At 41.5% G+C, this 27369-nt stretch overlaps 1 protein-coding gene across 35 annotated transcripts in view; it reads right to left on the minus strand.

The window, feature by feature from the left end:
- The window catches only part of DOCK10 (dedicator of cytokinesis 10), a 276179-nt gene that overhangs the window by 54405 nt on the left and 194405 nt on the right, over positions 1 to 27369 (minus strand). For all 35 annotated transcript variants that reach the window (XM_013984546.2, XM_003133687.6, XM_021074800.1 and 32 more), the window contains exons 19-27: positions 26856 to 26948; positions 21928 to 22051; positions 21611 to 21732; positions 20713 to 20799; positions 17389 to 17481; positions 16828 to 16946; positions 13997 to 14066; positions 10617 to 10730; positions 5852 to 5923 (exon numbers count right to left, since the gene is read on the minus strand). In XM_013984546.2, the coding sequence (XP_013840000.1) occupies positions 5852 to 5923; positions 10617 to 10730; positions 13997 to 14066; positions 16828 to 16946; positions 17389 to 17481; positions 20713 to 20799; positions 21611 to 21732; positions 21928 to 22051; positions 26856 to 26948 (894 nt within the window). The remainder of the gene's footprint in view (positions 1 to 5851; positions 5924 to 10616; positions 10731 to 13996; positions 14067 to 16827; positions 16947 to 17388; positions 17482 to 20712; positions 20800 to 21610; positions 21733 to 21927; positions 22052 to 26855; positions 26949 to 27369) is intronic.

The raw sequence follows: 27369 nt of genomic DNA on the forward strand, positions 1-27369 counted from the left end.
CAGGTTCGATCCCTGGCCTTGCTCTGTGGGTTAAGAATCTAGCTTTGTCAAGAGCTGTGGTGTAGGTTGCAGACGAGGCTCAGATCCCGAGTTGCTGTGGCTGTGCTGTAGGCTGGCGGCTACAGATCCAATTAAACCCCTAGCCTGGGAACCTCCATATGCCCTAGAAAAAGACCAAAGACAAATAAATAAATAAATATAACCTCTCACATCTTAATTCCCCTCCCTTCCCTCTCGGGAAATAACTATACTCAGGAAATAACTATAGTTTAATGAATGTTATTCTAGGTTTGCTTTGACACACAATTCTCTATTTAATTTAAAAGTCAATTATTTGATTTTTTAAAACTAGGAATTCTCTAATAAACAACTTTAACAAACAAGTAAGTGAATAACTGAATGAGTACAGATATTGGTTTGAAATGTCCTCTAAGGAGTAGTGATCCCAGATAGTCTTTTTAAAATTTTCATTTCAATTTTATGGAGATTATAATTTACATTTAAAATTATAAGATATTTAAAGCATACACTGTGGTATTTTGATACACATGTAGATTGTGAAAGAATTACTCCTCCCCATCTAGTTAATTAAGTCACCCATCAGCTCACATGCATATTTTGAGGGGGAGAACATTTACGTTCTGCTCTCTTAGCTAATTTCAATTATACAATACAGGGTTATCAACTAAAGTCATTATGTTTTCCATTGGATGCTCAAACCTCATTCATCTTATAGCTGGTCTTAAAGTGGTCCTAGCATCTGCCACAGTAGGTGCCGGTAGGACTTCCCGGTCAAGATGCTTTTGTCATAAGATAAAAAATGATCTTGCCATGAGATTACAAAATACACACACTGTAGAAGCCCCTAAAGACTGCTTTCAGGTCCAGGAATCCACTCCTGTTTGAGCTCCTGCACATAAGGGGAAAGCTTCAGGCAGCTGAGATTTCTCACCTCAGTCTATACTTGATGAGTTTTCACAGCCCCTTTGCATCAGATGGGTAAGATTCATTCATCTTTACAGGTTGACTTTAAAATTAGACTCATATTTTCATTATAGATCGATACAGAAAATGAAGAATTAGGCTGAACAATATTTTCTAAAATTCTGAGCATCCAGTCTTCCAGGGTGCAAGAATAAAAACCATGGAGGCTAAACTTACAGAAACCGCATGGAACAAACAGTGATTAACTGTCAGCTAATCACTGATTAACTGGAGCTAGCTTGGACTGGCTTTTTTTTAGCCATTTTACCAGGACTCCACTGTATAGGCATTTTTGAAGATCTCATGGTTATACTATATATATTTAAAGCTTATTGTTGAAATCAAATTTAATTAACCACAAATAAACCTAGTGGCTTTAACTGCATACATCATATTTCATTTTGTTCCATATACCTTGGGACATAGGGGTAAACAGTTCACCTATGACAGCAACAATCACTTTTTCAATCAAGCACATTTATAGTTTTCCTCTCCATTGTGTTACTCCTTGAAGATACACTACACACATCACTGCCAACATTTTCTTCACACAGACATTTGAAATTCCCCCTGTTCCTTCCCCTTTTGGCCCTCCTTTAAAATTCCCCTTGTGGCCTACTCCTACTCTTATTTTATTTATTGTTTTCCTTTTTTGGCTGCCCTGCGCCATATGGAGTTTTGGAGCCACAGTTGCAACACACTGAATCCTTAACCTACTGTGCTGGGCCAGGGATTGAACCTGTGTCCCAGTGCTCCAGGGATAACTCCAATCCTGCTGTGCCATTGAAGGAACTCTGGCCAACTCCCACTCAACTCCAAGACATGCTGACTGTAGATTCATGAGTATTCGTTAACCTCTGGAAGTCTATCTCAAGGGCTCGAGGTGGGAGAATTTCTGCACCGAAAACTGGATTTTCTGTCTCAGGACAGGGCAGGAAGGGGAGTGAGGTGACAAGACAGTCAGATCCCAAGTAGCAGAGCAGGAAAGCACTGGAAAACCTGGGCTATGGGCTGGCAAAGGTCACGAGGACCAGGCTCAGAAGGCATGTTAGGGATAAGAGGCTGATGGGAGACAGAAGGGTGTGTACAAGCAATCTTTTGCTACCAGAGCTCAGTGTTGAGAGGACACTCAGCAGTTCCCAGTAAGGAGGAATTCTCCATGGACAAGGCCGCAGGGGTGCCGGGGAGGGTCTACCTGCCTCTCAGAGGACCAGACTTCCTCAGATCTCGTTGATGAAGGAATTTTTTTTTAACAGAAGAGAAAGCCACCTTCTTCACAATTAAAAAGCAACAACAAAAAATGCGAAAAGCTTTATTGTGAATGCTTTCAAGCCAAATGATGTTATAAAGTCTTTTCCTTCTGCAACTATTAGAAATGGTTAGAAAATTGGAGGATCATGTGCTCCTGGAAGAAAACTAGGTGAGACCTTGAATCAGTGAAGATAAACTGCTATCCATGATGAGTTCTTTTATTCTTTTTTTTTTCTTTTTAGGGCTACACCTGTGGCATATGGAAGTTTCTAGGCTAGGGGCTGAATTGAAGCTGCAGCTATAGGCCTACACCAGAGCCACAGCAATGCAGGATTTGAGCAGAGGCTGCTACCTACACCCCAGCTCATGGCAACGCCAGATCTTTAACCCACTGAACGAGGCCAGGGATTGAATCTATATCCTCATGGATACTAGTCGGTTTACCACTGAGCCACAATAGGAACTCCCAGTTCTTTTATTCTCAGGCTGTTCATAAATGTGTTTCGTGGCCCATCTATTTGAGCAGACACATACTGGTGGAAAGTAAAGAATTTTAGTCCAATCAATTCTTTTCATAGATGGGAAAACAGGCTCTGAGATGTTAAGTATCTTTTTTTTTCTTTTATCATCTAACGTGTTGGTGGCAGAGCAAGGATTACAGCATTGAGGTTGCCTGATATAGCTTAATAATAGTGATCAGAATCATTCTTATCTTCATGTTTGATTTTCTCTTCCTCCCAGACAGGAGGGTCTTCTCACTAAAAGAGGGAGAGCAGTCATAGCTGAAAGCAAACATAGGACTTCAGAACTAAGAGTCGTGGAATACCAGACTGATTAAATGTGCAGCCAAGCCAGGTCTGTTATGCTTATGCCAAAGCCATGTTTGGAAAGGCCTGAGGTCTGGCAGCATGGATGGGGACATGGGGATGGATGACCCAAGGATGGTGGCTCGGCAGACTTTCCTGACTCCTCAGTACCCCATCCGTCCCTATTAAGAGTCAGCCCTTCTCCCACATGGGAGAACACTGCAAAGATCTCTCCCTGTAGGGCAATAGGCAAACCCTTCAGAAGCTCTGCTCCAGGAGTCCAGGCCCTTAACTGGGGTTGAATCCCAGCTTAACTCAGCCGTGAACCTGCTGGGCCTAATAAAGTAAGGAAGAAAGTATACCTCAAGGAGTTATAAGAATTAGCAGGCATGTGCCAGCAGGAGCTCAGCGGGAATACCATTGAGACTGGATGTTAAGGGTGTTTGATCACAAGGTGGCCAGAATGTCAGAGTGGATAAATTAAAATTCATTGACATAAGGGCACTTTGTCAGGATACACGCTTAAACGAGAACTCAGGGGATGGACCTCCCACCACTAGGACCACTCGCAATCAGGACCACTCACTCACTGTTAGGTGGCACTTAGAATCCTGGAGATGGCTCATTTCAAGCAGAATAGAAATGCCTAAGTGGCCCTGGTAGATGATAGGGGAAGGCATAAAGAGGGAGAGAGAGAAGGGCATGTAAGAATTGATCTATGGGCCCAGAAGATTCACCATCCACCAAGGGCATTAAGAAGGTAGTGGGGATAGACATCCCAAAGACCACCCAGTGGCATCTTCCATCTGCAAGTGAGAGAGGCAATCACAGGGCTGGCCACTAACAGCCCTGGGATAAGGAGAGGCCCCGTGATTGTATTTAATCTCCAGGAGCCAGCGGGCTGCGATTATCATAACAAATGGCAAGTCTGGAGAGCAGCCAGGGGTGCTTGACCCTCTGGAGCTGTAGAGCTGGTTAATGATATGTGGAATCCCCAGGGACAAGGCAGGCAGCAAGAAACAATGGCAACGCTAAACATCCACCAAGAAAGCAAGAATGGACGATCAGGAGATGAGGATGTTTGTGCCAATAAATAGCCATGATTCCTTTCTTTGTTCCTGGACCTGGGTCAACTTTCAGATCAGGTACACACTGACGGAAGAGGAGGCAGGGTCCCTAAAAAGCATCCTGCTATACTATAGTAAGTATATACCGTAATGACCCTACCAGTCCTTCTCGAAAGTGACTACACTATGCAGAGGGGAATACTCAGATATCTCAGGCACTACTGGACACAAGATCCTAGTTGATATTGCTATCTGGAGACCAAAAGCACCATCATGTCCACCCAGCTGGAGTGGGAACTTACAGGAATAGTCCTGCCTAAAGTTCTGTTAACAATGGGTCCACTGAGTCCAAAGGTCCACTCAATAGCCATTTACCTGCTCCAAATGTGTAATTTGTTTTGACATAATTGGCATTGGGAGTAACAACACAGTGGATGCTTGACCTGTGGAGCTCTCCCGGTGGAGAAGGCCAAGTGGAAGCCACTGCCACTGCCTCTCCCCGACCAGCAATGCAAATGGAGACAGTATCGCTGTCTACCACCCTCCCACCCCACGCAATATGGTTTGATTTAGTCTCTTTGTGGGGGAGGGGCAATGTTGGAGGTTTCCCCTTGGTCTGATTCACAATGGGAACAGACAGAAACATGCGTGGATCTCAGGCGATTTACTTGGGTGCTTCTCGGTCCTCTCTACCCATTTGTCTGAGTATAACGACCAGAGGCTGAGACCACTCTGGGCCCCTTTGGAGTGAGGGTTTGGGTCACAATACAGGTAAGCCACTGAGACCTTCAGAGCTGTGGGCTGAGGGAGACGATGAGAGCCATGTAGGCTCCTGAGACCGACAATAGTAACAGGAGTTACAGTTAATGGCACTAGGCTCCGTCTTACAAGGGTTCTTTCAGGAAGAGAGGCTCATGGGAACTGGAGAGGAGCAGGTTCATAAACATATGTAATAGGTAGTATAAGTCGTGGACTGTGGACCATGGGTGGTAGCCACGGATGTGTGTTAACTCAGCTATTCCCAAAATCTACTGGGATGAATGAAGTAGCTACTAAGTCTTTGGGACCCACTCACACACTCATGCTAAGGTCACATTCTCTCAGTAATAACTGAACTTCCAGAAGGATCAGAGGCAGACCATCTGCTCAATGCAGGACTTTTCTGATGAACATTCTTTGCTCTCAGCCCACAGGGCAGGCTCTTTCCAGCCAATTCTCCTTCCTTTGCCATCTCCTTCCAAGTCCCTCTGCCTGTCCCCCTTAGCCTTTGGAGCCATTCTGCACTTCTAATTTTGTCCCGGCATCTGCTTCTGAAGAACCTGTATGGACACACACAATCCTATCTCCCATTTAAAAGGAAATGAAGGCGTTCCCGTTGTGGCTCAGTGGTTAACGAATCTGACTAGCATCCATGAGGATATAGGTTTGATCCCTGGCCTTGCTCAGTGGATTAAGGATCCGGCATTGCCGGGCGGGAGCTCTGGTGTAGTTCGCAGACGTGGCTCAGATCCTGCATTGCTGTGGCTGTGGCTGTGGCAGGCAGCTACAGCTCTGATTCAACCCCTAGCCTGGGAATCTCCATATGCCACGGGTGCGGCCCTAAAAAGCAAAAAAAAAAAAAAAAAAAAAAAAAAGGAAATGAATATAAATTGCTAAGGTTTACAAAGCAAGTAAAAATGGAAATAATGAGAGCATATTCATGAGTGTAATTGTTTTATATTATTGTATTATCTGTGATCTTACCTGAATTTTATTTGTGTCAATCAAGTGCTGTGCCATTGATTTCAGGATAATTGCAAAGAAGAACCAGGAATGCTGTTAGGAAAGTGAAAGATGACAAGAAATCTGTTATCTTATGGCAAAAGAATGATCCTTCTCCCCAATGTGTGATATTATAAAATCCTTATCTTAAAATGCATTCTTTGGAAATAAGTGTATCAGAGGAATAACAGATGTCTCCAGTATGTTAGGATCAGCTTTAAAAGTTCTGTCGGTGAAAGCAAATGCCAGCTATTTCTGTCCCTCAGTCATCTCAAAGACTGTTTAAACTAAAACAAGATCCTGGTTTACCCGACATGGCTGATTAGACAGTTGTCTAAGGAGATGCCTATTCATCAAGTGTTCCGTTTGTTTCACTTAGTTAAACAAAACTAAGCAAAACTTTGAATGTTAAAAAAGTTTGTCACAGCAAGCCCACCCCTAACATTTTCAGGGATAAAAAAGGCAAAAGTATAAATGGAAGCCATGTGTGTAATAAAAGTTCCAAGTCAAGCTTATGAAGTGTTAAATAAAATACATGGGATCCTCTTATCTTGACAAACATAACTTCCTGACAGCTTGGAAGGTTGTACAGAGTGTGGGGACACAGGGAGAGAAGGTCCCTGGCCCACACCCTCTTCTCACCAAGCCTCTGCCCTACACTTGAGGGGCCCAGTGCAGGTGTGACTGTTCAGCCCCTACATCCATTCGAGTGCTGTCCACAAACCAGTCCCTCTGCCCACCTTGGGTCTGGGGCTGCACTCAGGCAACCAGACTTCCCCTCTGAAGAATGAACTTAGGAAAGAGGTCTAAGCAAGCCCAGGAATAAACCTACAAGCTCCTGAGGTGGGGCTCCCAGGGATCCTGGTAGGTCCCGAAGGGGAGGAGGTAGGAGGCTCCCAGAGGCTATTTCTCTTGGCTACTATCATCCCTTTTCCAATCAGGAGGGGAGCATTTGGAGAAGACCACCACACAGGATGAAGCCCCTCTTTCTTGAGTCTAAGGATCTTCCTTGGCCCAGATAAAAAAGTACACATCATATACGGACCGTTTTGAGAACACGCCTCTCTGATCCTTTCCCTCCCCAACCTGTCCATGACAACTGCGAATTTTGTGATAATTATTCCTCGCTTTACTTCATAGTGTTATCTCCAGTATTACACACGAGAGCAATATCTAGTTTTGCCTGCCTCTGAACTTGGCATAAATGGAATCACCCTGTATGTATTCTCTTGTGGTTACCTCTTTAACTCAACAAATTCTTTCTGAGGTCCATTTATGTTGAGCTATGTAGTTGGGGGGGTACTACCTTGTCACCACATCATATAGGTCATCCCAATTCACTTCTCTGCTCTGCTGTCATGGGCATTTGAATTACCTCCAACTTTAGACTTTTACAAACCATGCTGTTAAGAACTTTTGAGTGTTTAGCCCTAACGCTACAAGATTGACTGAGATGAAGTCCCCAAGAAATAGCAAACAACAACAACAACAAAAAGACAAAAAATAAAAATAAAAAAAAAAATAAAAAAAATAAAAGGAGTTCCCGTCGTGGCGCAGTGGTTAACGAATCCGACTAGGAACCATGAGGTTGCGGGTTTGGTCCCTGCCCTTGCTCAGTGGGTTAACGATCCGGCGTTGCTGTGAGCTGTGGTGTAGGTTGCAGACGCGGCTCGGATCCCGCGTTGCTGTGGCTCTGGCGTAGGCCGGTGGCTACAGCTCCGATTCAACCCCTAGCCTGAGAACCTCCATATGCCGCGGGAGCGGCCCAAGAAATAGCAACAACAACGACAAAAGACAAAAAAAAAAAAAAAAAAAAAAAAAGATTGACTGAGATGAGGCAGAGGTGACGTTTAAGCTCTAAAAGGGCAGCTTTGGCTTAAAAAGGGGTCACTTCTTAGTAAACGTGATATTGGAAATGAAATTCATATGGTGGGGAATATTTAATTAGCACAAGGCACCCCCAATCTTGTCCAAAATGATATTTTTAACCATCATGCCAAATGTTCTAACATTTGCCTCTTAATGTCTCTTTTTCTCTTTTTTGGCCACATCGGCAATGTGTGGGCATTCCAGGGCCGGGGATAGAACCCCAACCCCCAGCAGTGACAACATCAGATTTTTAACCTACTTAGCCACCAGGAAACTCCCATTTGCCTCTTAATTTAACTGAGACCTGTCATTCTCCCCACTTCAGCACTCTGTCCTGCCTCCACTATTCAGGTCAAATCCACCAGGACTAATCCCACTGAACTCTGCCTCGGTTCATGTCTGAAAAACAGAAGAAGGCCCCCTCCTCTTCTGCCCACTGATCTCGCTCAGCAGCTGTGCATTTCCCTTGTATCTGTATATCTCACTGCTTCCCATCTTGTGAAACCCTCCCACCATACCTTTGGTCTGGAATACCTGGACTATCACCAGCGAAATCTCCCGAAGATGCAGTTTATCCTCCAAACATTCCTTTTGCCTTGTCTTTTAACTCAACGCTGACTCTCCCTTCTTCTCCAGGCAGACAGCCCTTTCTAGCACCCCTGTCTCCACCCCACATCTCACCTCAGTCTATTCTTTACCCAACCATCAGAGTCACCCTTTCAAACCAAGGTCAGCTCGAGGCAGTTCTCTGTTCAGAACCCTCTAACAGCTTCTGATTTCTCTGAGTGGAAGCCAAGGCCCTTGCAATGGCACACAGGCCTTAGGCTACCTGCCAAACCTCCTGTTGCCCCTCTGACTTCATCTTGCCTCCTCTCTTCTTTGCTCATGTGGCTCCAGCCACACTGGCCTCCCTGCAGCCAGGCATCCGTCTTATGACTTTGTATAGGTCTTCCCTCTATTTTTATTTATTTATTTAAATTTTTTTTTCCCAGAGAATAAATGTATTTGAATAACATGACTTTTTAATAAGCTAATATTAACTTAAATTTTTCTTTTTAGAATAAGTCAAGTCCTTTTTATGGTGGATTATTACACTCTTATTCTTTTTTTTTTCTACTTTATTTATTTATTTATTTTAAATAGAAGTAGAGTCGACCTACAATATTATATTAGTTTCAACATAAAGATTCAATATTTTTATAGGTTATACTCTGTATAAAGTTATAAAATATTGGTGATATTCCCTGTGCTTTACCGTACAGCCTTGTAACTGATTTATTTTATACCTAGCAGTTTGTAGCCCTTAATCGCCTTCACTTATTTTGCCCCTTCCTCCACTTTTCTCCCCTCTGGTAAGCACTAGTTTGTTCTCTGTATCACTGAGTCTATTTCTGTTTTGTTATATATTTTTGTTCATTTTATTTTTTTCCATTACACATATAACCAAAAGACATTTTAATACCTGTGCCACCATGGATGGACCTGGAGGGGATTGTGCTTTGTGAAATAAATCAGACAAAGACAAATACTCTGTGTTTTCCTCTCTACCTTTAATGTTCTTCCCTAAACATCCCCCCGGCCAGCTCCTTCGCTTCTGTCCCATTTTTTGCTCAGGTGTAACCTTCTCCACAAGCTCTATCCTGACCATTTAAAAAAGTCATTTATTTATTTATTTTCTTTTTATGGCTGCACCTGCAGCATGTGGACGTTTCCAGGCTAGGGACTGAACTGGAGCTCTAGCTGAGGCCTACGCCACAGACACAGCAACACCAGATCTGAGTTGCCTCTGTGTCCTAAGCCACAGCTTGCAGCAATGCTGGATCCTTAACGTAGTGAGCGAGGCCAGGGATGGAACCTGCCTCCTCAGGGACACTATATCAGGTTCTTAACCTGCTGAGCCACAACGGGAACTCCCTGACCATTCTATTTAAAACTGCAAACCTCACCCTGAACTCTCGGCACTCCTAATTCCTCTTTCCTTTTCCCATGCTACTTCTCACTGCCTAAACACAAGATTTAACTAATTTTGTTATTATGTGTGTAGTTTATTATTTTTATTCCCCAGTAGAATGTAAGCTTCCCAAGGTCAGGGACATTTATTCTATTTCCTAACGCAGGTCAAGAGCTGAGGGTAGTGAAGCTGGTGAGGAAGGGACTCTATAGAAGGAACACATTTGTTGGATGAACTGAATGAAAATACTTATATGGCTAATTTAAATCAAAACAAACTGCTCGGCCTGGGATAATTTGATTTTAGTGAACAGATGTTTATGCTTATTGATCCAGGCTTCAGACTTCCCTTCTAGCTCCTTACCAATCAATCATCGACCTATCCAGTCATGAGAGATAATTAATTTAGCAGGGAACTCAATTGCCTAGTCTGTATAGTTTAGAGTTATCTCTTTATAAGCTTCTCATGGTATTTTCTTTATGTTCCCACAAAGGCATGGGTTTCAACTTTTTGGGGTCAAAGAGTTGTTTTTCTGCTTTCTCTCTGCTGTCAGTATATTATTCATTAATACATCATTAATCCTTTTGTTGGTTTTTTTCCTCTTACTGTGCTTAAAAACCCAATAAACTTTATTTTTGATACACTTAGCAGTTTTGAATGTTTCAGGTCCTTCTTAATAGTCATTCATTCTGTCTTTAGGCCAAAGGACTTAACTTATGTCTATTCTACTTTTTAAGATGATCTGCTCTCTGGACATGGATCTCTTTTGCTTAATATTTCCATATGCTCACGTTTCAACATGAAGCTGACACCAGAAACTCTAAGGGAACTGATCCATAAAAATCGATGACTCCTATATCACCTTCAGGGTTAAGAGTAAGTCGTCTATCATATTAACAAGGAAAGGGCTGTTTTTAAATTCTTTACCTTCAGGACATGCTTGACTGTTGGGAAGTCATTTGACTTCAAAAGACCAGTCACATTTTTAGCCAGTTCCTCGTGTATAGTTCTCTCCTTGCATGCCGTGGTCTTGAACACGAACTGAAGAAAATCCAAAAAGTGGAAAAAAAGTTAAATACTTAAAAAAGAAACTAAGCTCCAAAAACTATGTTCCATGAACAATTCATGTCTCAAAATGATCTGCTCATGCCGGATTTTGTCATGAATAAAGGGAGACCCAATGATAAGTGTAATACACACCTGCTCCTATTTAGGGCTTTGCACAGGTAGGGCCTTGCTCACCTAAGCTCTCCCTGAAACTCTTGGTCAAAATCAAAAAGAAGAGGTGGAGAGCAATTTAGCGGGTTTGAGGGAACATGGAGGGCTTTGACCCACTTACTTAGGATACATTTCCCCTTCTCCTTCCTTCCACTGGCAACAGGTGGGTGGCATGGTAGCATTTCTTCATCCTGAAAGGGTAGAGCGCCCACTCAAATAGCCAAGTGGGGAAGCAGGCGCCTTCCAGAGGCCAGTAGGTGAGTTCCCCACAAGCCCAGGGTCCACTGCCATCTCATGTTCAGACATAGCAATCAACAGGTTCATAGGCATTGGCTGTCAGCAAGATAAGAAATGCTGCTTGCTTTTTTTCTTAAAAGGCTGGTTCTGGTATGCACCACTGAGTGCATATCATGGTTTAATTTTCCATGTTTCTTTGTATAGTTTAAGCATCAATTCATGCACACATATTTAAAATACAAAATGCTATGACTGACATAATATTTTACTTATGAGTTAGGTTTGTCTCAAGGAAGGTCATTTCTTCACAGCATTCACAATTCGGACTTCACTATAATCAAGGGTGAAGGCAGGCAAGAAATACAAAGCCGAAGCACTTTGTATTTGGGTCTATAGTTACTTCTTTGGACTTAAGGCATTGATACCCAAATCGTCTTAAGGGGGCCTGACTTCTCCAAGTTCATCCCACAGGAGAAAAACAAGGTTAAGAGATGCATGAAACTAGCTAACATCAAGAATAGTACGATTTTTCCCCCTCATAGATTAAGAGTTATGCGAGGGCAAGGTCATTATCAGCTATCCAATCCCATGCGCAGTAATTTAGCTCCAAAAACATTTCAACGAAAGATGACATTTTACAAGTGTTTTGGATAGAACATAGCAGCTCCACAAATTGCTGTAAACCATGGCATTTAATTAGATCGACTTTAGACATACATCTTTGAAAAAGACATGGTGTATGTGTGCATTTTGGATATTGTAGATGGAGTGAGTTAGCAGCGCTGAGCACCACTGAACTTGAAATGGTGTTTAGTTTATTTCTGAATAAATATAAATTACATCACATCTTTCAAGGATATCAAAGCATGAATTGGTCCCAGTTTTCATTATACTCTTAGGAGGGGCTTGATTTTTTTTTTTTCTTTTTCTAGCTGTACCTGCAGCATATGGAAGTTTCCAGGCCAGGGGTAGAATCCGAGCCACAGCTGCGATGCGAGCTGTTGCAGAGACAATGCTGGAGCCTTAATCTGCTGCACCACATTAAGTTAACTATTTAAACTTAAATAGAATCTAGTTTTCCACTTGCTACTTTAGTGCTCTTCCCAGAGCAAAATTCCAATTGGTTATATTTATCAGGCTGTATTTGTTTTAGATACATAAAGTTGTGTTAGAAAATATCTTTAGGTATCATTATCAGCTGAAATTCCACATAGGTGTATTTTGGATTTGAACCACTTCAAAGCAGACTAAATAAACAAGCTCATATATTACAAAATCAAGTGGGATCATCAGGATATTTCCAACATCCTGATTAAAAACAAAGCCCTTCTAGGATGCATTTCCAGTGCATCTCTCCAAGAGCATCATAGATAGCTTCTGAGAGCTGATTTAAGGTTCTCATCAGGAACTAGCCTCAGCTGTCACAAAAATAGTCAGAAGAGTAGTGGATTCTCAATGCAATTTTCAGTGATCCCACTGGAATGGGGGTAATTTCATGTACTGTGGGGTGGGTTTTTTTTTTTTTTTTCCTTCTCAACCCCTTTGGAGATTGAAATGGAAAACTGGAGTAAGGTGGAGAGAGTGAAAATTCTATAGATAACTCTGTTGAATGGTAAATTCATCAATATTCTATAAAAATAAGTTACAACTCTATCTTACACAGGAGCAAACTAAAAAAGCATTGGTAGGTGGAATTGACCTCCTGCAATTGAACTGTAGATCTTATTGTGTAAGATTATACCATAGGGAAATTATTGTGAAGGAACTATTTTCGGCATATGGGCTATTTTAAGGAAGGGCAAACACTCATATTTTGGTATCTGGGAAGACACCTCACATTTCTAATATTTCTAACAGGTTAAAAAAAACCCTGTAAATATATAACTATAATGAGAAAAAATTCCTCACTGATGGTATCTCAGAGGGGTTTATGCCAGCATAAAATTTCTAGTTATTTCTTTTTATAAGAGCATTTCTATCCCAAGCTTTTAGTACAAAAGACTGCAAATTCTTCTCTAGTCATATTTCTAGACACCTAAAATATATGAGTACATGTCTATTCGTATATATTAATGAAATATAGACTTTTAATTAAAGGTCTATCTCTCTAAAAGATATATCTGTGCAAAAAAAAAAAAATATAATTTAGGTCCTCTGTGCATTATTAAGGAATTTAAGGTACTTTATCTCTGGATGGGTTTTTTCCTTCTCATTCAAGAAGATGACCTTTAGGCTGGAACTATAATATGTAAACATCATCACAAGTTCACTGGCATTAAATCACAGGCCAACTGAAAATGAGAATATAACGTTTGACGAAGGCCACCGGAGGAAGCAGTGCACACCAATGAAATGGGCTGGTGGTTCATGCCAGAGGAGAAAAGACTTAACATACCAGAAGCAGGTACAAATATATAGTAACTGGGAAAATGAAATAATGCCTGAGAAAACAATAAAAAGAGCTAAGAAAACATTACAGAAGAAACACAGCGCATTCAACAAACCAACAGGAAACGTCTTCCTTGAACTTCGGGAATTTCATTTATTTGTAAGGTTGACTTCAGAGGATAATGCTTTTGCTTTCTCCTCTATCTCTTTCTTTGCTCTCTCTCCCCATATAAATATTCATCTGCACACGGACACATTATTTATACATTTACACACTGAAATAATACATCGAGCCCATCAGTGCAAAGAGATGGAATTCCAAGTAGCGATGGGGAATGCTTGCTCTGACTGTGGTGGGCATCAACCAGCTAAAGGGGGAAACTTCCCACTTAGTGCAGACAGGAAATGAGACAAGCCACACAGCACACGGGGATATGAAGAAAGCCCAAGCAGCAATTTCATACCTTAATGTAGGACTGGACAGAGTGGTCCAGCTGCTCTTCATGGCACTTGGCCATGATGTCGGTCAGAACCCTAGAAAAGCAAAGCTGTTCAGTGGCCTTTCTGGAGAAGGCAAGGAAATACCCCTTGGCATGTCATTGGAGCTCTTGGTAAACTGGGTACTTAAAAGTTATTAAGTGAATGAATGAACCCATTTCAGACTCTACCACTCCCCTTATCTCCCAATACCCATTAGCCATTTTCAACCTTGAAATCTCTACAACACTAAGATGTAAGGAAAGTCTTACGGCTGCAATATCACATTGTGATTTTCTTTGTTGCCCAAGTTGTATGTGCTATTATGGGCTATGTGGTTGCTGACACTGTCTTCTCAGAATAGGGGTCGTTTTTCGTATCTTATTAAAACTTAAGATCTTTAACCTCTAACTATCATATTCCATTTTAAAGGGGCTTGTTTTCCAACCTAGAGGTGTTATTGGAAAAAGAAATTAGTTTAAAATGCAGGTTTTTGGGTTTTCCCTTTAGCTGGGTTAGGGTTTACAGCAGCATGGGGGGTGCAGGTTGATTTCTTACAATAATACTTCTGGTTACTCCATGGCTGCAGTATTTAGGAATAGCTCAGAATTTCAACAGAAGATATATCCACTGAAATATTTACGAGTTTTACCAACACAGATGCATATACTCATACTGAAAAAAGCATAAGTTAAAGGCACGGTTGGAGTTTTTTTAATCTGGTTCCAGATCAGTCTGGCTGAGGAACTGCTGGAGATATTTTAATTTTCTAGTGCTTCAGAGCTTTGCTTTAAAAACGAGGCTAAAGACTTTCATTCTGAAAGAAGCTAATAATATGCCTGTGAGTTACAAAGACACTGGAAACATTTCAATGTCAAGAGTAATTTTTTTCCAGAATGCTGTGACTAATATTTTTTCAAAAATGAACATTAAAAATATATGATTCAATAATGAATTAAAAACATTATCTCTAGAAAGAGGAAACTGTAATTGCCAAAGTCACCATGGATTAGTAATGTTGAAAGAATGTGGTACAGGCAAATTTAAAGTGAGAATAGTTGAAGAAAAATTGAACACTAAAAAAAAGATCTAGTGGAGTTCCCGTTGTGGCACAGTGAAAACAAATCCGACTAGGAGCCATGAGGTTGTGGGTTCGATCCTTGGCCTCGCTCAGCAGGTTAAGGATCTGGCATTGCCATGAGCTGTGGTGTAGGTCACAGATGTGGCTTGGATCTGGCCTTGCTCTGGCTCTGGTGTAGGCCAGCAGCAACAGCTCCGATTAGACCCCTAGCCTGGGAACCTCTATACGCCATGGGTACAGCCCTAAAAAGACAAAAAAAAAAAAAAAAAAGTATGGCCACAAAAACAATTCATCATGTTTTTAAAATCTACCCATTCAACTACCATATAACCCAGAAATTGCACTGGGCATTTATCTCAGAGAAATAAAAACTGATATTTACCCCAAAGCTAGCCAAAACTGGAAACAACCTGGATATTTTTTAATAAGGACTATTACTCAGAAATTTAAAGGAGAGAATGATTGCTTGATGCAAAACCTGATGAATCTCTAGAGAATTATGCTGAGTGAGAAAAGCCAATCCCAGAGTTCCCATTGTGGCTTAGCAGGTTAAGAACCTGACATAATGTCCATGAAGATGTGGGTTTGATCCCTGGTCTCGTTCAGCAGGTTAAGGATCCAGCATTGCCACAAGCTGCTGGTATGGGTTGCAGATGCGGCTCAGATCCGGTATTGCCTTGGCTGTGGTGCAGGCTGGCAGCTGCAGTTTGGATTCAACCCTTAGCCTGGGAACTTCCATATGCTGTAGGTACAGCCATAAAAAAAAAGTCAATCCCAAATGGTTACGTACTGTCATACTATATAATTCTATATACATGTATGCAATATAATTTATATGTAAATTTAAAATAGAAGAGGTAATAAACTTATACATTTATTAGATAAGTATATGTAATATATTTAACATATATGTTCATATTATATATAAAATTTCAATATAATATATAAAAAATTCTTAAAGTAACAAAATTTTCTAGATGGAGGACAGATTAATAGTTGCCAGGGATAAGGGGTGGGATTGAGATGAGAGAGAAGTAGGTGTGTCAATAAAAGGCAACATGAGGGATCCTTGTGGGGAGAGGAATGTTCTGGCTCCTAATTCTTTCCTTCTCGATATTCTGGTAGTGACATTGTATGATAGTTTTGCAATATGTCACCATTGGGAACATCTAAAGATTACGTGGGCTCTCTCTACATTAGTCCTCAACAACTGCCTGTGCCTCTATAGTTATCTCAAAATAAAAAATCTATTTAAGGGAGTTCCCGTTGTGGCTTAGCAATAATGAACCTGACTAGTATCCATGAGGATGTGGGTTTGATTCCTGGACTCTCTCAATGGGTTAAGGATCCAGCCGTTGTTGTGGTGTAGGTCACAGACACAGCTTGGATCCCACGTTGCTGTGGCTGTGGTGTAGGCAGGCAGCTGCTGCTCCTATTCAACCCCTAGCCTGGGAACTTCCATATGCCGTGGGCGTTACCCTCAAAAGACAAAGAAAAAAAAGAAAAAGAAAAAGTTCACTTAAAAAAATAAAGAAAGTGAAGAAAGAGGTCTAAAACTTTACTCGAATGATAATAATAGATAATTAGAGGTAAGATCTTGAGAGGGAGGAATTATTTAAGATATGTGTTCAAATAAAACACAAGCATACAAAATTAAGTGGCCCTTCAGCTATAATCCAAGTTGTATGCAACCACAGCTTATGCAAATCTCATCTCCTAAGGCTGTGTTAGAGATACCTGGTCACAGCTGTGTTGATCTCATCTTCTTCATTCTGTACCAGAACCTTGAAGAGCTGATTCAAGATTATAGGTAGAAAACTCATGATTGTATGAATCTTTTCCACATTCAGTAAGTTCTGTTGAATTGGCAGGGGGACAAAAAAGTCCACTGATTAAATTTAAAGCACATTTTTCTGACCTTCTACAGAACTTGAATATGAGCTTCATAGCTCACCTTTGTTTGGCTTTATTTTTCATGACATTTAGCCGGACACACAGGCAGAGGGCAATGTTACAATGTTATAAGGACTCTACATCCAATTCACTAACTTAGTCAACTGATTTTGATTTTCAATCATTTTTATTTTGGAGAAACTGATCTGCGTTTATATTTTAATCAACAGACACCTTTTAGGAATGGTGAAATCATTTGCTCTCTGAATTGACGAAGTGTTTAAAAATCTTCAATAATAATTACATCTTAGTTTGCTACTCAGTGCCAAAGATAAAGGTCTGTCTTGCCCACTTCTACCCCGGACGCTGCCAGAGACCCCCGCAACTATTTGCAGGTCACGTTACCTTACAAGAACGGACGAAATTCGAGGTAGGTGACTGAGACATATCTTTCTCCCTTTTTTGGCATTGTCGGAAAAATTCGTTCACATGCGGATCCTGAAACAGCAAAAAAAGGTATTTGCTTTTGATGACACGTAAGTGGTGTAACAATGGTGGTGATGGGAAGTGAGCTGTCCTGTGGAACAGAATATGCAGATGCTTTATCAGGGAGTCAGAGAGATGGACCTCTCATTTTCATAGACATCTCAGCACATTGAGGGCTTGACCAGAACTATGCTCTATTCAATTCTCAGAGGTTTGTTTTCCTTCTGGGCCCCTGTGACAATGGCTAGAGAACTACTTCCCTTGGCTCTGTTCTTTCCTTTCTCATTTCCTTTTAAAATTGCCTTCTATCATCTTCCTGTTCCTGCTTCTTTCACAGATTTTTTTTTTTTTTTGCTTTTTGCCTTTTCTAGGGCTGCTCCCATGGCATATGGAGGTTCCCAGGCTAGGCGTCCAATCGGAGCTGTAGCTGCCAGCCTACACCAGAGCCACAGCAACGGGGGATCCGAGCCGAGCCTGCAACCTACACCACAGCTCACGGCAATGCCGGATCCTTAGCCCACTGAGCGAGGCCAGGGATGGAACCCGAAACCTCATGGTTCCTAGTCGGATTTGTTAACCACTGCGCCACGACGGGAACTCCTCCACAGATTCTTTTTTTTTTTTTTTTTACCAATTTTTTCGCTACATATTCTTTAATACACAGGAGAGTGTGTACAGTTTAGGGACATCTTCAGACTTAAGTGTCAGAGTTAGTGAGACGTTAGGAAGGCCACACGGACACCATGAGATAAAATGGACTCTTTTCCTTCGGGCCAGAACTGTGTCTCCCCAAATCTGCATATTGAAGTCCTAACTCCGGGTACCTCCGGCTGTGAGCATACTTGAAGATAAGGTCTTTCGAGAGGTAATTAAGGTAGTGAGGGTGGCCCTAACCCACCGGGACTGATGTCCTTACAAGAGAGTCAAGGTGGACGTGCACCTGCAGAGAAGAGCCAAGCAGAGAGGCCCTGGAGAAGCCAACTCTGCCAACACCTAGATCTCAGACTTCCGGCCTCTAGAATTGCCAGAAAGTATTTTCTGTTGTTTAAGCCACCCAGTCTGTGATACGTTGTTATGGCAGCCGGAGCAAAACAACCTGCCCTTTAAGGCTATTTCCTGAAGAGGGTGTCACCTTGGAAGTGCCTAAGTTCTGTGAAGGTCAAAGCTGTGTCGTCAGGAAGTGGAACACAGGCTTCTTGTGAAGATCTGCCCTCCGGGTGTTTCTTTAGCCTTTGTCAATTCTAGAGGGGTCACTGTGGTGTGGGTTCCCCTGAGGTCAGGGGTGTGTGTGTGTGTGTGTGTGTGTGTGTGTGTGTGTGTGTCATATTTCCAGTTTCACTTTATGTATTCAGAAATTATTTATTGAAAGCGGGAGTTCCCGTTGTGGTTCAGCGGTTAATGAACCCGACTAGTATTCATGAGGATGCTGGTTTGATCCCTGGCATCACTCAGTGAGTTAAGGATCCTGTGTTGCCTTGAGCTGTGGTGTGGGTTGCAGACGCAGCTCAGATCCTGCATTGCTGTGGCTGTGGCATAGGCCAGCAGGTACAGCTCCAATTGGACCCCTAGCCTGGGAAACTCCATATGCTTTGGGTGTGGCTCTAAAAAGACACACACATGTAAAAAAATTATCTATTGAAAGCTGACTATATACCAGTCCTTGGCAGGCATGAAGGACAGACGTTGGGGCATGCAACCTCCCTCTCCCCACTTCCTCTGTGGTCCTCCTGTTATACCCTGGAGACAGGTATCACCCCGTGATTTCCACACACACCTATTTGCTCATGATGAGACAAGGGCTTTACAGGAAAGCAGGGTGCCATATGGGGGTATGACAAGATGATACAGCCTGTCTGAGGGGTTGGGAACAGTGAGGACTTCTTTGAGGACATGACCTCTGAGCCAAGATCTAAAGGATGGGTAGGAGCTGACCTGGACCGCAAGGGGAAGGGAAGGAGAGAGGGAGAGATTGCCTTCCTAGCTGAGGAAAGGCTGGGTGTCAAAAACAAAAACAAAAAAAATCCTTGAATCTTGAAGGAATGAAGCACACAGAGGGCAGGAGAGGGCCTTGGGTGTTCGAAAACCGAGGTAAATACTGCTCTGGGTGAGAGAAGAATGTGCCCCCAGGGGGCGAGCGTGTGGGTGGTAGACTTTGTAAAGAAGGGTAAGGAGTGACACCTGGGCATTGGGAGAAAGCCGCCGGAAGGGTGAGGATGAGAACCTTGGGACATTCTGAGATACAGAACAACTGGACTTGGTGGACAAGGACTGCTTTGTGGGACTCAACCAGGGCTGATGGCATCAGAGAAAAGATGCGTTCAAGAAGTGATGGGCATAGGATGAGGGAAGAGGACTAAATCTGGCTCGAGGCACCAGTGGTTACGGAAAGACATTTTGATCCAGTTCATGGTGGTACCTGGATGGTTTCATTTTTCTTAGGAACCAAGTGTGCGTTAGAGATAAAGCAGCAGGAAACAAAAATAAACAAACAAACACCACCTCCCCCCCACCCCAGATACAGAGTGAATTTAAGAAAGAAGCAATACATCTTCTATGTACTTGTGATAGCTTTCTTGGAGTTTATAATTGGTACCATAAAAGACCTCACACTGCGGTAAAATAAACTTCTTGGCAATGGAAGGGGGGAGTGCTGGGTAACTGGACGATGATAATAACTACATTTACAGAGCATTTTGCAGTTCATGAGATACTTTCACATGCGGCTTCTCATACAATCTTAGGTAGAGGCTTTTTGAATTGTTATCATTTTCAGGATGAGGACATAGGACTACAGGGGTGAAGTGATTTGTCCAGGGTCACTGGGCCAGAAATTGGCCAAGGTGGCTCTCAAATACAGTTTTGCCAACCTCATGGCCTTTCTATTAGAGGAGCTTTGGGTAGGCATTGGGAATTAGACTTAGTTTTACGGTAAAGATCCAAAGTCTTTGTTTCAAACATTTCATATTAACTCCTGAGTGTTGTCATTGGAAGCAAACCATCTTCCAAGGGTAAATACATGTCTGGTATTTTGGTTGGTAGTTTTACGGCCCCTGCACTTTTATGGGTTAGGATGTCAATCTCTTCTGGGTGAGGGATAAAGTTTTGCCACAAACATTCTTCCTTTTTCATCACCTGCTCTTCTGACACCTTGTGAAATGGTGAGTCTCCTCCTGTAAACCTAGGATCCACCTTATGACTCTCTGAGTTAGAGGAGATTTTGATATTCCAGGAAGACACGCTTACCTGAGTATTCACCGTTGACACAACAAATGTCGACACTTTGAAAAGTGGCTTGCCACCATCGACCCATTTAATGTCACTCCCGCCGTGCTGCAAAAGAGAGTTTGTTATTGTCGCTGCAGCAATTTGAGAGAAAGAAAAATAAACAGGTTATTTAGTTTATGTCGATGTGCCTCCCTGATCCCTTAGTCTTCATTAGTAAGGAAATGGAAATTAAGAGATGCAAATATATTTGACAAGTGGGTCAAATTGTCAAATGACCAAGGTGACCAAGGTGATATCAGGTGATATCAGGGGATCATTTTTAATAGAACATTTCTACCGGCCACACACTAAACAAGAAATGTGAAATATGATAGATACACCGGATACCTAACTGCAATGGTGCAACGGATCCATACACTAAGATTGGGTTAATTAATTAAATAATTAAGTTTGGCTTTAGCTTGATTTTTATTTTATATTTTGGTTTTGTTTTTTTTAAATTAAATTATAGTTGATTTGCAGTATTGTGTCAATTTGTGCTGTACAGCAAAATGACCTAGTAGATTGGGTTAATTTAAATAGCAGAAGGAGAGTTCCCGTTGTGGTGCAGTGGAAATGAATCCACCTAGTGTCTTTGAGGACATGGGCTCGATCCTTAGCCTCGCTCTGTGGGTTAAGGATCTGACATTGCTGTGAGCTGTGGTATAGGTTGCAAACGTGGCTCAGATCCCGAGTTGCTGTGGCTGTGGCATAGGCCGGCAGCTGTAGCTCCGATTAGACCCCTACCCTGGGAACTTCCATATGCCACACATGCCCTAAAAAGCAAATAAATACATAAATAAACAGCAGAAGGAAGATAACCTCATGCCACTCAGCCTGCGTATTTTTTTCTCTTAAGTTATACGTCACTCAATACCTTTCCACTTGAAGAATCTTGAAAGCTTAAATAATTAGGAGGCAGGCTTGTTGCTACTGGGATACTGTACTCTTGAGAAGCTATCTGATCATGTTTCATCAGAGGAAGCCAAGCATATCCAACTGTGCAAAGGAACAACAAAGAGAAAACTTTTCAGAACACATCTTCAGGGTGAGGAGTGAAAACAAAGCTATTGATCATTTATGAAGACAAAACTTCCCCCAAACACCAAATACATCAGAGCTTTTCAAGTACTCTGCAATTCGAGTCCAGCAGATGACATGAACAGCTATCTCAGATTTGCTTCCTGTTAGTACCTGGTGTTTCCAGAGCCTCCTTTTTTTTGGCGTTAGCTTTTGCATTTATGTCACAAGTGATGTGATAAAAAGAAAACAAAATATGGTGTTTCTCATGAAGTTGTGTTGGTAGTTCAATTTTCACCTGCAATGAAAGAGATAATAGCTGGGCTGAGATTAAAATCATTTTCCCAGACAAAGCATAGACACTTTAGCCTTTTAAAAACTCTTGAAGGAATCCCCTGGTGGCTCAGTGGGTTAAGGATCTGGCATTGTCACTGATGTGGCGTGGGTTTGATCCCTGACCTGGGAACTTCTGCATGCCATGAGCATGGCCAAAATAAAAGAAAATGAAAAAAAACCTCTTTAACTGAAATCTAGGTTTAATAGTCAGTGTTGGAAGTATTGATTTAACTCTCAATAAATATCCATCCTGCTAGCAGTAATGTGTTAAGGTATTATTTATACTTCTTTAATGTGGAAGATGATAATTTAGAATACCTAGTGCTTCTCATTAGATAATTTGTGCCATTGTGAATTAAACGCACACACACAAACACACACACAGAGACATGTCTGTAGAATGTACATAAGACACAGATTAAGGACCTTATCATCAAAGGGCATAAGCAGAGTGAACAGTAGGTCCTTGCCTCCCAAAGTGTGTGCATGGACCAGTGGCATAAGCAACACCTGGGAGCTGATTAGAAATACAGAATCTGAGACAGAATTAGAATCTGCATTTCACAAGATCCAAGGTACATTGTTGAGAAGCCCAACATCCATTTATGGTAAAAACTCTCACCAAAGTGGGTATGCAGGGAACATTTCCTTGACATAAACAAAGCCATTTATGACAAACCCACAGCAAATAAAATACTCAATGGAGAAAAGCTGAAAGCCTTCCCACTAAAATCTGGAACAAGACAAGGATGCCCACTCTCACCACTGCTATTCAACATAGTATTGGAAGTCCTAGTCACAGCAATCAGACAAACAAAAGAAATAAAAGGCATCCAAATAGGAAGAGAAGAGATAAAACTGTTACTGTATGCAGACATGATACTATATATAGAAAACCCCAAAGACACTGTATATATGACATGAAACTATATATAAAAAACCCCAAAGGCTCAACCCCAAAACTACTTGAACTGATCAACAAATTCAGCAAAGTAGAAGGATATAAGATTAACTTTCAGAAATCAGTCCCATTTTTGTATACTAACAATGAAACTTTAGAAAAGGAATACAGAAACACAATACCTTTTAAAATTGCACCACAAAAAAATCAAATACCTGGGAATACACCTGACCAAGGAGGCAAAGAACCTATATGCTGAGAACTATAAAACATTACTCAAAGAAATCAAAGAAGATGTAAAGAAATGGAAAGATATTCCATGCTCCTGGGTTGGAAAAATTAATATTGTAAAAATGGCCATACTACCCAAAGCAATCTACAGATTCAATGCAATCCCTATCAAATTACCCATGACATTTTTCACAGAACTAGAGCAAACAATCCAAAAATTTAGATGGAACCACAAAAGACCCAGAATTGCCAAAGCAATTCTAAGAAACAAAAACCAAGCAGGAGGCATAACTCTCCCAGACTTCAAGCAATATTACAGAGCCACAGTCATCAAGACAGCTTAGTACTGGTACCACAACAGATATACAGACCAATGGAACAGAATAGAGAACCCAGAAATAAACCCAGACACCTATGGTCAATTAATCTTTGACAAAGGAGGCGAGAACATAAAACGGGAAAAAGACAGTCTATTCAGCAAGTATTGCTGGGAAACCTGGACAGCTGCACGCAAATCAATGAAACTAGAACACACCCTAACACCATGCACAAAAATAAACTCAAAAGGGCTGAAAGACTTAACTATAAGACAAGACACCATCAAACTCCTGGAAGAGAATATAGGCAACACATTCTCTGACATCAACCTTACAAACGTTTTCTCAGGTCAGTCTCCCAAAGCAACAGAAATAAGAGCAAAAATAAACCAATGGGACCGAATCAAACTGACAAGCTTTTGCACAGCAAAGGAAACCAAAAAGAAAACAAAAATACAACTTACAGAATGGGAGAAAATGGTTTCAAATGATGCAACTGACAAGGGCTTAATCTTCAAAATATACAAACAACATATACAACTCAACAGCACCAAAAACCACAACCCAATGGAAAAATGGGCAAAAGACCTGAATAGACATTTTTCCAAAGAAGATGTACAAATGGCCAACAAACACATGAAAAAATGCTCAACATCCCTGAGTATTAGAGAAATGCAAATCAAAGCTACCATGAGATACCACCTCACACCAGTCAGAATGGCCATCATTAAGAAGTCCACAAATAACAAGTGCTGGAGGGGCTGTGGAGAAAAGGGAACCCTCCAGTGCTGTTGGTGGGAATGTAACCACTATGGAGAACAGTATGGAGGGAACTCAGAAACCTATACATAGAACTACCATATGATCCAGCAATCCCACTCTTGGGCATATATCCAGACAAAAGTTTCCTTAAAAAAGACACATGTATCCACATATTCATTGTAGCACTATTCACAATAGCCAAGACATGGAAAAAACCCAAATGTCCATCGACAGTCAACTGGATTAGGAAAATGTGGTATATATACACAATGGAATACTACTCAGCCATAAAAAGGAATGAAATAATGCCATTTGCAGCAACATGGATGGAACTAGAGACTCTCATACTTAGTGAAGTAAGTCAGAAAGAGAAAGACAAATACCATATGTCACATATCTTGTATCTAATATACAGCACAAATGAACCTTTCCACAGAAAAGAAAATCATGGACTTGGAGAATAGACTTGTGGTTGCCAGGGGAGAGGGAAGGAGTGGGATGGATTGGGAGCTTGGGGTTAATGGATGCAAACTATTGCTTTTGGAATGGATTAACAATGAGATCCTGCTGTGCAGCACTGAGAACTATGTCTAGATACTTACAATGGAGCATGACAGTGGGAGAAAAAAGTATGTATATATGTAGGTGTAACTGGATCCCCATGCTCTACAGTGGAAAAAAAAATTGTGTTGGGGAAATAACAACAACAACAACAACAAAAACAAAAAACCTCCGTAGTTGTGAATAATGTAACTGAAGCATGGAATCTGTCCCTTTAAAAAAAATAACACAGAAATATATATGGTATATATTGTGTTAAAAAAATACATTGTTGGGAGTTCCCATTGTGGCTCAGCGGGTTAAGAACCAGACTAATATTCATAAGGATGCAGGTTTGACCCCTGGCCTTGCTTAGTGGTTTAAGGATTCGGTGTTGCCACAAGCTGTGGTGTAGGTTGCAGATGCAGCTAGAATCAGTCACAGTTGTGGCTGTGGCATAGGACTGAAACTGCAGCTCTGATTCAGCCCTTAGCCCAGTTGGAGAGTTAAGGTCAGCGGAAAGGTGAGAAGCCAAGCAGAGGCTGGAGTGATGAAATTGCTGGAAGGGGATCACAAGCCAAGGAGTGTGGGCTGTCTCCAGAAACAAACAAGGCAAGGATTCTCCCCCAGCCCCATGGGGACCCACTTCTGAGTTTTCACCCGCTGAACTGTAAGATAATCAGTGTGTGTGTTATAAATCACTAAACTAATTTGTTAAAGTAGAAGTAGGAAACTAATACAAAAGATGTGATATTTTAAATCTAAGACATCGTATTGGCCGGTTGCATTACTTCAGCCCTTAGCTAATGGTTAGAAATTAAATTTAACCAAAGAAACTTGTTTGTCCAAAACTGTTGATAATGCAAGCTGATATGTATGGTAATTTACCACTAACCCAATGACTTTTTTTTTTTTTTTAATGTCTGCTATAGCAGAGTTGTGAAGCTTTAGGCTCTGGAGTCACATGGCCTGGCTTGAATTCTGACTGTCACTTCATGGTTATGTGCCCGTGGCAAAGTTGCTTCTCTGACTCCCAGTTTCCTCATCCATAAAATAGGAAAGTGTGAAGGTTAATTTTATATGTCAATGTGACTGGGCCATGGGATGCCCAGATAGCTGGTTAAACATGAGTGTCTGTGTGGGTGTTTCTGGAAGAGACTAGCATTTGAATTGGTGAACTGGGTAAAAGAGGTGGCCCTCTTCGCATGACTGGGCATCTGTCTCATCCACCGAGGTCCAGAAGAGAATGAAAAGGCCGAGGAAGGTTGAATTCCCTCTGTCCCTGACTTTTTGACCTGGAGCATGGACTTTCTCCCGTCCTTGGTGCCTCATATCTGGACTGGAATCTACAATAGATTCTCTAGTTCTCAGGCCTTTGAACTGCACCTTCCTGGGTCTCCAGCTGCAGATGGTATAGCTTGTGGGATGCTTCAGCTTTCATAATGATGGGAGTCGATATCTTATATTACATTCATTCATCCTATCTATCTATCTATCTATCTATTTATCTATCTAATCTATCTCCCTATTGGCTCTGTTTCCCTGGAGAAAGCTGTGTGTATTACGTGAGCTGGTGCATACTGGAGTAGAGCATGGTGCCTGGTACATAGTAAGTCTTGAGAGTTGGCCAGGGCAGGAGGTCTAGGTCCTTCAAGTTCAGGAAGGTTATAAGCAAGAGTGTTGGCCCATATTCTAGCCCTTTGTTTTTCCCTTATGAGATGAAATGATGCTGCTAAAAACTATTTAACATGATCTTTGTTATATGAACCAATGAAAGAAAAAAATCAATCTAACTTGAAAAAAATGATACAATAAAAACATCATGTTTTATGCTGAAATATATGAATTTGCAGCATACTCCTGGAGCAATGAACGTAGCTTCTAAAGCTTGGTCATGTAAACACCTGCTAAGGTATGTCCTTAGTCTGAGATGCAGTCTAGAGAGAGTGTTTATTACTGTGTATTATCTTACCCACTCACCCATCTTTTAAGGAGTTTCTGGAAACAGCCCTTACCTCGTCTGAGAAATCTGGATTCTGGGAATGGTGCAGAACTGCAGTGTAGGCGGCTGAGGTGAAGAGGGGCCCTCCAGGTTTTCCATAAATACACTGTTTAAAAAGGAATGAGTTGAATAATTATGCGTGTCTGACATTAACCCAGAGCACAAAAAGGTCAACATTCTTCAGTTACCCATCTTGGAACAAAGATAAATTTGGTGGTAACTTGCTAGGCTTATCTGGCATCCAATTAACCTTGAACTTCTTTGACTTGCTGTCCTATATTTAGTATATACCATGGGACATTGCCAAAGAAACATGGAAGGTTTTAATTCATCATGTAAACATTATATCAACACTAAATACCTGAGTCAATTCACTACCAAACCTTGGATGACTAGGAGGTAAGAGATAGTTTGTTCAGTTCTGCTTCCTTCAGCCCTTGGTATCCAGCTCTGGTCTAGAGTTTGAGGCGGTCAGTCCTGGGTGACCACAAGGCTTGATTGGACCTCAGCTCCTGACATGCCAGCCT

The sequence above is a fragment of the Sus scrofa genome, chromosome 15, assembly GCF_000003025.6.
Source record: "Sus scrofa isolate TJ Tabasco breed Duroc chromosome 15, Sscrofa11.1, whole genome shotgun sequence".
Classification (NCBI taxonomy): Eukaryota; Metazoa; Chordata; class Mammalia; order Artiodactyla; family Suidae; genus Sus; species Sus scrofa.